This window comes from Parus major, chromosome 2 (genome assembly GCF_001522545.3).
Source record: "Parus major isolate Abel chromosome 2, Parus_major1.1, whole genome shotgun sequence".
NCBI classification, from domain to species: domain Eukaryota; kingdom Metazoa; phylum Chordata; class Aves; order Passeriformes; family Paridae; genus Parus; species Parus major.
Window position 1 is genome coordinate 110326206 of NC_031769.1, and position 14059 is coordinate 110340264.

Consider the following 14059-nt stretch of genomic DNA (forward strand, 5'->3'; position numbering starts at 1 on the left):
CAAGCCCCATAAATTTAAATGAGTAAGGTTATAAAAATGCAAAAACTCACAGCATTTTTTCAAAAGAACAGGAATTTTATTCCAAGGCCTTTTTCAATTCTCAACTAAGTTTTGAGAGCTACAAAATAAAATTTTCTTCTTCTCTTCCTAAAAGCTCCATAATGATCTATATACACATTCTTTGCCCTGGTGTTTGTTTTATGAAGTCGTACAGGCTTCTACAAACCTATTTATGTCACTAGGCCCTAACTGAAGCGTGCATAGGTTGTATAAATGGAGTATAATAGAGCTCCTGGTTAGGAGACATAATATGTCTCCTAACAATAAGTCATAGATGACTTATTGGTTCTCTGCCTGATGAGAGGAAATAAAAATCACATTTAATGGTTGACTGCTAGTGGTGACTTCCAGGCTTTCTCTTCTTTTTAAAAAATCTGTTGTTATCGTCGAGTGTCAAGAGAGTCTTGAAGAGAGCTGTAAAAGGAAAAAGGCAATCACTAACACCACAAAAATTTAGGTTTGGAAATAACCTATCTGCCTATGGGACTGGGGGACTGAGAGTAAAACATGGTATTTCTGGGACTGAAGCTCATGTTATGTGGCTTTTGCTGTTTTTGTTAATAAATCATTTTCTTCACAAGTAACTATTAAAACAGAGTAAGAACCCAAGGCTTATTTTACTTGGGAACTTGAAGCTGAGGGCTCTTAAGGTGTTTGGAAGCCTGAAATGAAACAATAGAAGATACATCCTAAGTATCAGTATTAAGAAGGTACAGCATGGAAAATATATCATGTTTTTTTCCTAAAATGCTTGCCTCTTTTTTCAAAAAAAGTATTTTTTTATTGCAAGCCCCAGCAGTGGCTGTGATTTTCAGAGTCAGATGAGAATCTGCAGTAGCTGATGTGAAGAAAGACACATTGCACTTTGATGCAATCCAAAACAGAACTGGTTTAATGGTCAAAACGACAAACAGCAATCTGAACTGGGTACAGGGGTGCACTGAAAGGGCAGGAGCCAGGGTGGACACAGTATTTATACAAGGTATGGTTAGGGTGGAGTTTTGAGGGACAGGTTCCAGTGGGGAAACACGATAATGAATATTTGTAACAATGCAATAGAAATGCAGTAAAAATGAACTAATCATGGAACAAGGAACAAAGAACTTTCTTGACTAATTAACATAAAGGATGTAAATGGGGCCTTGCAGGTGAAATTTCTCTCACTCTAACCAAGGCAATTTCTCCCATGGCCTTAGGGGTTGGTCTTCAAAGGCTGGAGACTGATGCTGGGGGCGAGATCGACTCCCACATCTCTCCCTTTTTCTTTTTCCAATAAAGAAATGTAGATAGATTTTTCAAACATTTTAAACATACATTTAAACAAAGAGGGTATGAGAACTAAGATTTTAACAACAACAAACACAACAAACAGAACAGGTTTGATGACAGAAATCATGTAGCTTGAAATGTTCTACCCTTGGAACAACCTATTTAGCCAATCAGCTGTTTTTGCTGTAGCTTGTCAACATCCTCTTTTAGAAGACTTGTGCTGTGATGGAGTTACTATGATCATATAAACTCATACAACATAAACCCTCAAAGTCTTTGCAACCATGGCCATGGGCTAAAAGAAGGAAATCAATGGCCACTCTGTTCTGTAGGGTAGCGTGTCTAACAGCTGTTACATCAGTAAGTAACTCATTGAGGGAGACTGATGTTGCATTGGTTTGTTTGCTATGCCAGCACCTGATCCCATCCAATTCTCTTATAGCTTTGGCCATAGCCAGCCATGGCAATAGTGTGGACATAACAATTTCTGTCGACTTACTCATAGGTAATTTTATCATTGCAATCTGCTTTGAATTGTTGAGTGGCTCTTTTAGTACAAACTAATTTATGTGCCGTGGTTAGATAAGGTGCTAGCACAGTCAAATGCCCCAAGCCACATGGGCTACCTTTAATTTGTGATAGTTTTACGGGACAAGCCTTATCTCTGCAAATAAAGAAGATGCCAGGTGGTAATTGAATTGGGTGCAGACTGGACCAGGTAGGAGTATTAGTGGCATAATTGCACCACAGGGTCTAATTTCTCTATTATTATTTAGAGAAATGTCTTTGAAAGAAATGATAATTTTTTTTTGTAATAGTTCATTTTTACTGACCCAAATAGTTCTAATTCTTGGGTTACAGTTGATGCATGTGGCAACTTCTTTGTCCACTGATCCCAGGTATCTACATAGCTAAGCTTCCAGATTTCAGTGCTTTGACCCCAAGTTTGCAGAATAAGGATGGTATCCACCGGTACTGGCCACCCATCTGCAGATAACCTGACTGGAGAGGTGGAGAAGGGGTTACTCAGGCTGGCAACTGAGAGGCACATAGGCTCTTGCTTGGTAATATTGGTAAGAGTGACCCGTTCGTTTTGTTTCTGTTGCGGGACTATCCAAGCGTCACTTGAAGAGAGACTGTTGAAAAAGCTTAGGAGCAGGAACACGGGGCTGTGGGAGCTGAAAGAAATCGTATTAGGTAATTTTGTCAGGCCGGGTTCTCTTGGTCTTGATCTCTGTCTTCTCCGTTATCTTTTCCTTCTGGGTCAAGGGCTGTTCTCTTGACAGGTGTTTCTCCTCTCTGAAGGATGTTTTGATGTTTTTGATGCTTCATGTTTTCTGCTGGCACCAACTTAGGTCTGCTACCTGTGGAGATATAAGCAAACCTCCTGCCCCAGGTAAATGACTGGAAAGGGCCCCAAGATCTGTTTGGTCTCCAGGTCCTTTACTAGCACTTAATTTGGCCTGAGATGTATTAGAAAAATGTTGATATATGGGTGGATTTGGCTCTATCATTGAACTGCTTAGAAAATGAAAAACGTATGGGGCATTTGATAGCCTTTCTGTAATAGCTAGGGTTTCTATTCCCCCTTTTTGTTTTTCTAAGAGGTCTTTTAGGGACTTATGAGACCTCTCAATAATCGTCCTGTGGGGAAGTGGGGTATTCTGGCAGTGTGTGTAATACCCCATAGCTGGAAAAAAATGATGGAGCCTCTGGGAGATGTGTGCCTGCCCACTGTTAGTTTTTATCTCCTGGGAGACTCCTAGGGATGCAAAAGTTTGAACGTAATGCTTAATGGCATCATGAGCTTTCTCCCAAGGATGGGCTGAGGCATACAGAGCTCCTGAAAAAGTATCAACAGAAGCATGGATACATTTATACTTACCAAAGAAGACTAATGCGTGATGTCAGACTGCCAAAGCTGAAGATTATTTAGTCCTCTTGGATTGACCCCTCCCCAGGATGGAAACAGGGAGTGTCTCTGGCAGTCTGCACACAATTGAACAATTAACCGAGCCTGTTCTTTAGTGATTTTAAATGTTCTTGTCAAAGCCAGACCATTGTGGTAGTAAAAATGATGACTTAATCTTGCTTGTTCTTAAGTTTTGGTAAGGGAGTTTGAAAGGCATTGTTAAGTGACCGGCCCTGGAATTTCCTTCTGTTATAACTCCAAGAAGGTTAGTGTGTAGGTGGATGTGGGAAACAAAATACAGTTCACTTCTAGAAGAGAGAAGAAAAGTTAATTTCTTAATTAAAATATAAAGTGGCTCACCTGGACTTTGTTTAATTAAGGAAGCTTCTGCTCTTTCAACAACTCTGGTAACATAAAATTAGTAAGTTATTAAATTAAGGGGTAAGGTAAATTTTGAGATAACTCTTATAACTGTAGCCAATTCAATGATTTGTGGGGATCCTGATACTATTTTAACATCAGATTCCCATTGGAGAATTTTGGGATTAATCCAGGTAATTGCTGATTTTTGAGCTTTTCCCAAACCATCAGTAAAAAACGTTATTGCCTCCAATGGTGTGCTACTTCAAAGGGGTTTTGAGATCAAATTTAATGAAGTATGAAGTAGCTTATGCGTGGGAAAATAGATTGAAATTTGGTGTGAAAAGTTAAGTAAAGCAAACTGTAAGTGTTCTGATCTTTGTATGAGCCATTCAAGATAAATAAACATAGTTGGAAAATAATTACAAAATCTTTTCCTGAAAGGGTAAACAACTGAGAGTAGGCTTAGCTGCATTAGCTGCACCATTATCTCAGGTGATGTTGTAATGGTCTTTTTTGGCTGATATGGAAGAAAGACCCACTCTAAAATTTTCAGTGGATCAGGCACATTAATGTGCCATTGAAAAATTAAAGCATATAATTTAGGATTATTTCCTAGAATGGCAAGGAGAAAAGGTAAAGTAGAATTATAACAATAAACCGGCCTTTTTTGCCTTGCTCTGCTACAAAAGCTTGCTCAACTTTTTGTAGCAGAGCAACTTTTTCACCTCCTGCAATGTTCCCTCTAGAATTTAAATTAAAATTGAATTAAATTACATTTAAATTAAACCCTTCAACAGTTCAAATAGGGAGGCTAAATTCTCACTGTTAATCCCCAATAAGGATCTAACCCAATTGATATTACCTAAAAGTTGCTGTAAGTCCTGTAGGGTCTTTGGGTTGTTATTAATCTGAACCATCCGAGATTTAACTGCTTGCTCAGAAATTTGTAACCCTAGATATTTCCAAGGTGCAGATTTTGGAATTTTGTCCTCTGCTACAAAAAATCCAGCTGTTTTAACAGCAGTAAGAGTTGATTGAAAAACTTCATGTACGGAAGTGTCATCAGCAGCAGAAATTAAAATATCTGTGTAATGAAAAATGATTGCCTCTGGATGCTCTTGGTGAATCTGAGAGAAAATTTCTGCTATGTTCATCTGGCATATTGTGGGAGAATTTTTCATCCCTTGGGGAAGAACCGTCCAATGAAAGTGCTGTAAAGGCGACTGTCAATTAACAGAAAGGAGCAAAACGTGCAGCATCCTGAGGATGAAGAGGGCTATTGAAAAAACAGTCTTTCAAATCAACAGTAATAATTTTCCAATCTTGAGGTACCATAGCAGGTGAGGGGACACCCAGTTGTAATGCTCCCATATCCTCAATCACATCGTTAATCCTTCAAAGGTTTTGGAATAACTTCCACTTGCCTGGTGTCTTTTTCAGGATGAAAACAGGGGTATTCCAAGGACTATTTGTTGGAACTAAATGTCCTTTTTCTAGCTGTTCACTAACCTTTTTAACGCAGCTAATTTAGTTTCAGTAAGGGGCCATTGATCAACCCAGATTGGGTGATCATTTTTCCATGTTAGCTTCTGGGGTCTTTACACTTCAGTGGCCCTTACTGAAATCCATCTCCAAACTGACTCCCCACTGGGAGAGAATGTCTCTGCCTCATAGGATAATGGGGGCTTTAACAATAAATGGTTTGCTTGCAGCTACTCCTCCTTCTGGGCCCTTAAAGGTAACAGAGTATATGCTTCTAAGGCTGCTACTGCTACCACCAACCCCCAAGAGTCCATGCTTAGGGTTAAAGCCTGCTCAGGTGGCCAGCGCTGTTTATTTATATTTTGTAACATCTGATCCTGCATCAATAAGTCTGGTTAAAATGACCTGCTTACCATACAGTTATAAAGTACATGTTAGTTTCAGACAGGGTCATCTTATTAGCTGTATCCACATCATGAGCGAGGATGGGTCTGGGTTATTCTCTGGCAACAGAAAAACTTGTGCAATAATTAAACCTTTGGGAATATAACCAGGAGGGCACACGGCTAACACAGTTAATTCTTGGGAAGAAATAACGGCAAGAACAGAAAGTAAAACAAAAAATCCCTTGGTTGGTGAATATGTTATGCATAAAATGAGAAATTCCCGTGGGTCTGGTCAATATCCCAAAAATCCATTTGAGATGATGTGCATCATTACTGAGTTGACAAAGGCCAGCTCCACTCTGATGCCTGGTGGCGCATCTGCAGGGAAGTTAGTGATGGTGGAAGGAAGCGGCTTCCTGGCCGCCAATGGTTCCAGGCACAGGTGACAGGGAGACTTTTGTCATTGTGCATCGCTGCCCCACACTCAATTTCCCACTTCCCTGGAAACGAGGAACCTTCCCCTGCTTGAGAGATGGTTTGTTAGTTAACTGATGCTTACAGGGCCTAGCGAATGGCCTTCTCTTGGTCTGATTATGATCCTTTTGCCAATGCCCTCGGTCCCCACAATTAAAGCAAGGTTGGTTTTGTGGATCTCGAGAGCTGTTCTGAAATGTTGCTAAAGCTTGAGCAAAGGCTTGGGCTTGGATGTTTGCAGCGTATCCAGGGGTTACCAGACGATCACACGCTTCAACCATCTCGGGTATTGTAGGCTCTGGGTCAATGGGTAATGTACGTAATACCCTTTTACATTGTTCATTAGCATTTGCCACAGCTAATCTTTTCAGCAGCTCTTCTTTTGCCCTTTCAAGCAAAATTTGCCTGTCCAAGGCTAATTTTAATCGGTCCAAAAATTTTATATATGGTTCGTTTGGGTCTTGGCGGACATCTGCAAAATCAAAGTCTGGTCTAGAGCCATCTGGGACTTGGATCATGGCTTTCCTTGCAGCCTCTTTAATTTCATTTAGTACTGGCTGTGTTAAAACTGCAGCTTGATCATCAGGGTCACTATGAGCTCCCTCCCCAGCAATGTGCTCAATGGTTAATTCCCTCCAAGCCTGATCCCCGTGGTGGTCCCACAACATTTGATTAAGTAGTCTTTTCCACCCTATCTCCCACAAGGTGTATTCAGTGGGGGACAGGAGCATTGCCATTATATATTTCATGTCGTGTGGTATTAGGACATGAGCTGCTAATGTTGCTGACATCAGGTTTTGAAAGTGTGGTGATTGCCTTCCACACTCCCGTGCAGCCTTGCACAATTCCTTTACCTCACCATAGGCAAGTGGCTCCCACTCAGAAACTCTCCCTCTTCTATAGCATAGTGGGAATGCTGACATTTTTGATACCAGGCCCCACTCCCCTTCTTTTACTGCAGCCTTCCTAATCTTAGCCCATGGATCTTCTCGGGACTCTGGAAGATGTAGATTTTTGAGGTATGAGTTGGAGGAGAAGGAACTATGTGACACAGTAGAAAGCTCTTTATTTGAGTGAAGCTTATGCATGTGTCGAGGCTTTGGGCTAGGGTGTGGTGCTAGTAGCGTGGGTGCCGCCATCTTGGAGGCGGGCCCTTCCGGAACCCATGTGGGAGGTGTTCCGGTTTCCCCAGAAGGGGTGTGGCTTAAGGGGCTAGTTCCTGCCCCCAGAAGGGAGGCGTGGCCTGCCCCAGAAGGGGCGTGGCCTGGAGTGGAAGGGGTGGGCCCTGAGGCGGAGTCTTGGGAAGGGTAGGAGGAGGCTGGAGAGTGCCCAGCGGCCATTTTAGGTGCTAGTTGGGAGCATTGACTTGCTAGATCCTCGACGCCATTTTGTTTTGCTACAGTGCATGTGGGTAAGAAAGTAGAGAGGATAGGAGAGTGGGGACGAGGAGTGCACACAGGATTAGGGTATAGGGAGTAGGGAGGACTTGAGATAAGTTGGTCCTTGTTATCTTGAAGCCCATCCACTGGAAAGTCTGAGGGGCTGGAAGGGAAGGAGCACAAAAGGGGGAGAATAGTCTGAGATTTCTCCTCGGCTACCAGTTCCTCTGCCTTTATGCAACACTCTGTATTAGGGCTCCACTCTCGTGTTCCCACCGTAGGGTTTGGGCTAAGGGTAGAGGTAAGGGGATTGGCTATCTCAGTCTCTTTTGTTTCTTTTGTATTTATTTTCTGGTCTCTCTCCTCGGCTCTCAAAGTCTCGTAGACAGCTCTAAATACAGGTAGCAGTTCTGCTGTTGCCTTGTCTCTTTTCGTAGCAAGGTCATATAATTTGGTGCCAACAGAGTCCCAGAATTCTGATTTATACACCATGGGTGCTGTAGCATCTGGAAAGTTCTTGAAAGCCCATTTTACAATGTCCTTTAATTTCTTTTTGCAAAATTGTTTTTCCTGAGCAGCCAATTTGAACTTAAAGGTACGATAAACATCCTTCTCTGCCTGGGACAGAGCTGATCCCATCAGGAACTGGGTTAATTAAGGATTTGGGAAAAGAAGCTGGGGACTTGAACCCCAGGAAGAAGGAAAAATAACTCACCAGGTAGTGAGGGGTGGTGGTGGCTTGTCCTGCCTTCCCAGGTGGCTGGGGACTCGAACCCCAAGGGGACACTTACTGCAAGTCCCAGCAGTGGCTGCGATTTTCAGAGAGTCTGATGAGAATCTGCAGTGGCTGATGCAAAGAAGGACGGGCACACTTTGATGCAGTCCGAAACAGAACTGGTTTAATGGGCAAAACAACAAACAGCAATCCCAACTCGGTATGGGGGTGCAGCAAAATGGCAGGGGGCAGAATGGATACAGTATTTATATGAGGTAGGGTTAGGGCGGAGTTTTGAGGGACAGGCTCCAATGGGGAAACATGCTAAAGAATGTTTATAACAGCGCAATGAAAATGCAGTCAAAATTTACTAATAATGGAACAAAGAACTTTCTTGACTAATTATCATAGAGGATGCCCATGGGGCCTTGCAAGTGAGATTTCTCTCACTCTCACCAATTTCTCCCTCAGCTGTAGGGGTTGTTCCTCCAAGGCTGGAGACTGATGCTGGGGGCTGGATCAACTCCCACATTTTTCCTGTCTTGTTTTTTCACCATGAAGGAGATTTGCCCATACCATGTAGACTCAATGGTAAACTGTATAACTCCTTATTTTAATGTAGTGAAAATATATCCTTAAAATCACATTTTATAGGGATACAAGAAAATTAGTGTAAAGCTGTTTCTTTTAGCCAAAAATATTGGTCCATGTTTGAAGCTCTGAAATACTAAAAAATCTGTCAGACAGTTTTGGTGTTATCTTAACTCCAGCTTTTTGTTTATCTGACCTGTGAGTTTTTCCATTATATTATATCATTAGTTGCACACCATATTCTTGAATTGGATGAGAGCACTCTGTTTGCCCTTTGGACTAATTGGTCTGCCCTTCAGTGAGGACTTCACAGAATCACATAATTGTTAGGGTTGGAAGGAACCTAGGTAGATCATCTAGTCCAAGCCCCCTGCCAAGACAGGGTCACCCAGTGCAGGTTACGGAGGAACATGCTGTAAATCCCCGGTCATTGCACAGCAAGTTTACTTAAAAGTGGCTTAAGGTTCTAATTCTCCCTGAGGTGGCAAAAAGAGAACTTGACTAAAGTTCTTGGGAGGTCAAAAAACAAGCTTCACTGGCAAACATTAGAAGATCAGGAAAAATTTCAAGCAAGATTTCAATCAAAATAAAGCATTTCACTTGTAAAACTGATTTAGCATATTCTATCCTATCCAACCACAACATATCCAGATTTCAAGAACTCAAAAATTAGTAGAAGGAAAGGAGAGAAAGAGAGAAAAGAGAGACAAGAAATATACATGTGTCACCCTTGGATCCAGTGTGGTCTCAGATGCCATAAGCACCAAGAACAATAAGGACTTGGCCGTGTGTGTCTTGTGCAATGGTTTTTAGTCTGCTCTGGCCTTCTGTGGCCACAACTCCCTCTCTGATTCTGGTCTGATAGACACTCTAAGACTAGGCTGGAGCTCCAAAGGGGATGGAGTCTGAGACAGAGAACCATTCCACCTCTGCTGAACTTGATCTGCCCTTTCCTCCCCACACACATCTTAGTTTCTTTGAGCCTGTAATAATTTTTTCCAATCTCTCACATATGTCCAGGTGGGTTTTGTTATTGTTTTCCTGGTAGCAACTCTTGTTTAGGCTACTATTAACTTGAAAAGACTGATCAAGATGTTAAAAAGAGTATTTCCAGATCTTGTAAAATAATGTGGTTTTAATTACCAGTTGAATATAAAGAAGAGGGGTTTTAGCTTGCATGTTTACTGAGCATAAAGTATACATGAAAACAGGAAGAAGATCCTAAGTACAACCACTTCACATATTTAAAAAGTATTATCTAGTGGTTGAAAGTATGAAAATAAAGGATTTATAAAATGATCATTAAGTACAGCCTGATTAAAGATTGGGTGATAGCCATGACAGAGTTAATGTCATCAAGAAGTTAGAAGCAATCAAATATATACAGGAAAAATCAATCCTTCTGACTATGGGTTACCAAAATGCTGGACCTCAGTGTCTAGGCTGCTGGTAAAAATTGCATGCCAACCTCCCTGCTATTACACACGGTGAAAAGCAGCACAGCAGAGTGCAGGCAGAGGCTAGTGGGAGAGGCAAGGCCTGGTAAAAGCAGCTATACTTTTATTGCCTCTGATTCAGAGGTGTTGATGGGTTGAGGAAGTTTGCCTCTTTGGAACAGGTAACAATTTGAGCAAAACCGGACACGGGAAAAAGGGAAAATGCAAATATGTTGTTGAAGACTATTATGTTGTACATAAACCTTTCTGTTCAAGGGTGACATATACTGGAATATTTGGGGATCATAAGTCTAAAGAAGTTGGGGGCCTGCCAAAATATGCACTACATGCCTAACTGTATGGCTGTTACATGCCTATTCTGTATGGCTGCATCTTATTGCCACTTTTATTTGGATATTTATTTATATGGATTTAAGAAAATACCTAAGTAAGAGTTACAACAATTTAAAAAAGTGTTTTGTCCTCCACATTATGCTTATACGTATTTCTTAAAAAGTAAGTATTTTCAAAGGAGCAGGAAATGATTAAAAGTTTCATTGTATATTGTTATATTGTTTTACATTAATGTAATTACAATAATTACAAAAGCTATGTTTTGGTTGTCAAGTAGAGAGGAACAGGTGAAGAGCTTCTTCCCATTATGCATAGTATGCAAGAGTTTGTCTAAATGCAGTCTTCAAACTAGCAGCTAGTAACTTTCTCTTACAGTTTCACTGTCATTTTTGAATATATGGAAGCTTAGGAAGAACAGTTTAAATTAACAGTTTGGTTGAAGTCAAAATGGTAGAAACACCAGACAGTTGTAGTCAGAGCTGTTTTCAAGGTGTCCTTTCATGAATCAGGTGTTTTTAATCCAATATTTTTTCCATGCTGTGTTTTAAAAGATCAGTTGGAAATTTAATTATTGCTACACATTAAAAATTAATTCAGAAGCTGAAAAAAATAAGACTTTCAGTACTTGTCATATCACTGAGCTGGATTCATTACTGTGATTTTTACAGTCCATTTTTATATCTTTGCAAGTTCCATTGAGATTTCCATTCTGAAACTGGAACAGTAAGTCAGAGCAGAAGCTCGTGTTTCTTGTAGGAAAACAACAAATGTCCAACCAGAACTCTCTGTAGAATTTAAGTTGAATGATCTTTAAATAATTCTTCCTTGGTAGGTCATATAGAACACGTTTATAGCCAAGGACTTTAGAGGTTTCCTTTCTCCTTACTTGACCTAGTTTTTTTAGGTTAAGTGTGTTGCTGTAATCAGTTCATTGAACAACTAAATGCTGAGCTGAAATTTATGACGTTTTTGATAGGACCTACATGTTTTGTTCACCAAAGTGGATTTTTCTGGCAATGATTTTGTGGCAGGTTTTCTTATCATTTCTGACTAAAAAACATGTGTGAAGCTTAGCTGGTTTCCATCTGCTCACCAGACCTTATTGTATTCCTTTTGTCAAAAATTTCTACTTAACAAAATGCCTCTTTCCTCCCCAGAACACTTTTTTCTCCCTTTTATTACCCCTCTATTTGTTTATTTGTGTAAAGCTTTTTAAAAGACTTTAATGCATGCCAGCTACAGTAACAGGCTATGAGGAAAAAAGGTATCTGAAAAACTAGTTATGACAAAACCTGTCCTCCAAGATACATCTTGGTCTTGTTTACAAGGTGATGTTATTGCCAGTTGGGTGTAGGCAGCACTCCTGTAAACAACTCCAAGTGTGTAACTTTACGGTGAAAAAATAGGGAGGGAAAGAAAAGGGGTGTTTCATGAGAAAAACATCCCCTTCACTTTGCTGCTCTGTCTCAAGCTCTGCCCATTTCCCAAAGCAATGTCTAAGTCTCCCAGAAAACCTGAAGAGTAATAAGAAAGCGTGTTTGCAGCACTCCACAAAGAATGAAACCACTGGTGAGCAGAAGAACGCAATGAGAAGCTCTGTGGTTTTCTGTAGAGCTGTCATTGACCTCAGTGTTTCGCTGCTGTGCTTGGGCAAACAAGAATGGGACCTACTCCTGCTGTGTAGACCCATTCCAGTCCTCTCTCTTATAATGTCTTAATTTCCATGGGAATAACACTTACCCCAACTTCACCTTTAGAATATTGTAACTGAAAGTTGCTTTCCTATCAGTTTTGGGTTTTTTTTTCCCTTTGCGTTTTTATTTTTTTTTTAGTCTGGAAGACACTATTTTGATTTGCCAAGGGGCAGTTTTTCTGAAGCTAAAGCCAAACTTTAAGTTTAAATGTAAAGCAAAATTATAGAATATTAGTTATTATAGAATCCTAATCATAGAATGGTTTGGGTTGGACGAAACCTTAAAAATCATCTGGCTCCTCCCTCTCTACCATAGGCAGGGACACCTCCCCTGTCCCATTCAACCTGGTCTTAAACACTTCCAAGGATGAGGCATCTGCAGCTTCTCTGCCAACTTGTTCCTGTGCCTTATGATGGCCACAGCTAATAATTTCTTCCATATGTCTAACCTAAATTTTCCCTCTTTCAATTTGTACCCATCAGTCCTTGTCCTGTCACAACAGTTCCTGTTGAACAGTCCCTCTCCAGCTTCCCTGTAGGCCTTCTTCAGATAGTGGAAAGTAGCTATGAAGTCTCCACACAACTTTCTCTTCTCCAGGCTGAAGATTCCAAATTCCTCTGCCTGTCAGTTGCAAAGTATTATTATGGTAGCTATACCTGAGGGGGAAAGAGGCTCAAAAGATTATCTCAGCAGGATTTCATTAGAGGTTAGAGATTAATAAAATAATTGTATTTTGTGATTCAAGTGCACATGGCAAACAACCCAAATTCATCCACTATACAGAAATACACTCAACATCTAATGGCTAGCTGGAGATGAAGGACTCTATGGGTGATATGGGTGACAATAGCATGGGAGTATTAAAATCCCGAGGCATGTACATATTTCTTAACTATAGCTAATTAGCATATTAGTGTGGAAAAGCATTTCAGAAGGGATTTTGACCATAAGAAGAATACAGTAAGTAAAAAAATCACATGGCTAGAGGGTCTGTTCTGGACCAGCAACTTTAAAGGTCATGTTCTTCATTTAGTCTATCTGAAAATGTTAAATAAATAGCTGAGCTACCTTGCCTATATTGTGTTTTTATTAATTTGGTTTCTATTCAGAAATGTTGGACTGTGAACTCTTTAGAAGAAAGATTCTATTAGTTCTTTTGTCTATATTTACTCACTGCATGTTCTGTAGCTAACCAAATACAAACAACTCTTAAATTCAGTGTTTAGGGTGATTAGTGTAATATTTCAGGGTTTATTCTTTCTGGCATCTAACAAAAAGAATAGCATGACTTTCTATCAGATTGGTCTAAATAAAAGCCCTTCTTTACTTTAATCTGTAATTTTTTGGTATGTGTGTAAAGCATAAGAGGCTGTATACGAACAACCATGAAAAGTGAAATCCTTTGACTATTAAATTGCCTTGGTATTACCTACACAGGCTTTAACAAAAACAGATTGCTAACTCATTCCCTGGTCTCTAGGTTGCAAGCAGTTATTTAGACTTCCAACAGTGCAGCCACCTTTCATTCTATCTCCCTTCTATCTCACTTCATTCATGGAGCATATCTGCCTGCTAAAGCTTTTGATTTGACAAATCAGAAATCTGCTTCCTATGGTTGAATGATATCTGTGAAATGGTAGTATAAGATTCAAGACTGCTTCTCTCAGTTTTCCTAGAGACAGTCCTTGGACATAGCCATGGTGGTAGTCATGCTTTTGTCCATGTTTTATTCTTAGAAACATAGGAAAATACGGAGAGTAAATTGCAGTTGCTATACACAACAGCGATAATTCATGATATGTAGATCCCAAAAATTGTCTTTATAGAATGGAAACATGTCAGTGATGAATTTTTTCTCTGTTATTGTGTTTGAAGTTATGCTTTTTTCTTCTGACATGTTCAGAAGGCTGTGGAAAACTGTGAAAACCCTTACACAAATCCTCT

At 40.2% G+C, this 14059-nt stretch overlaps 1 protein-coding gene across 1 annotated transcript; it reads right to left on the reverse strand.

Annotated features, from left to right (window-relative positions):
- Positions 1–929: 929 nt before the first annotated feature.
- LOC107214225 (endogenous retrovirus group K member 6 Gag polyprotein-like) lies at positions 930–8286 on the reverse strand. Its single transcript, XM_015649413.2, has 2 exons — positions 4467–8286; positions 930–3645 (listed from the first exon to the last, which is right to left on the reverse strand). The coding sequence occupies exon 1, from the start codon at positions 7962–7964 to the stop codon at positions 5862–5864; it is 2103 nt and encodes a 700-aa protein (XP_015504899.1). The 5' UTR covers positions 7965–8286; the 3' UTR covers positions 930–3645; positions 4467–5861.
- Positions 8287–14059: the final 5773 nt, after the last annotated feature.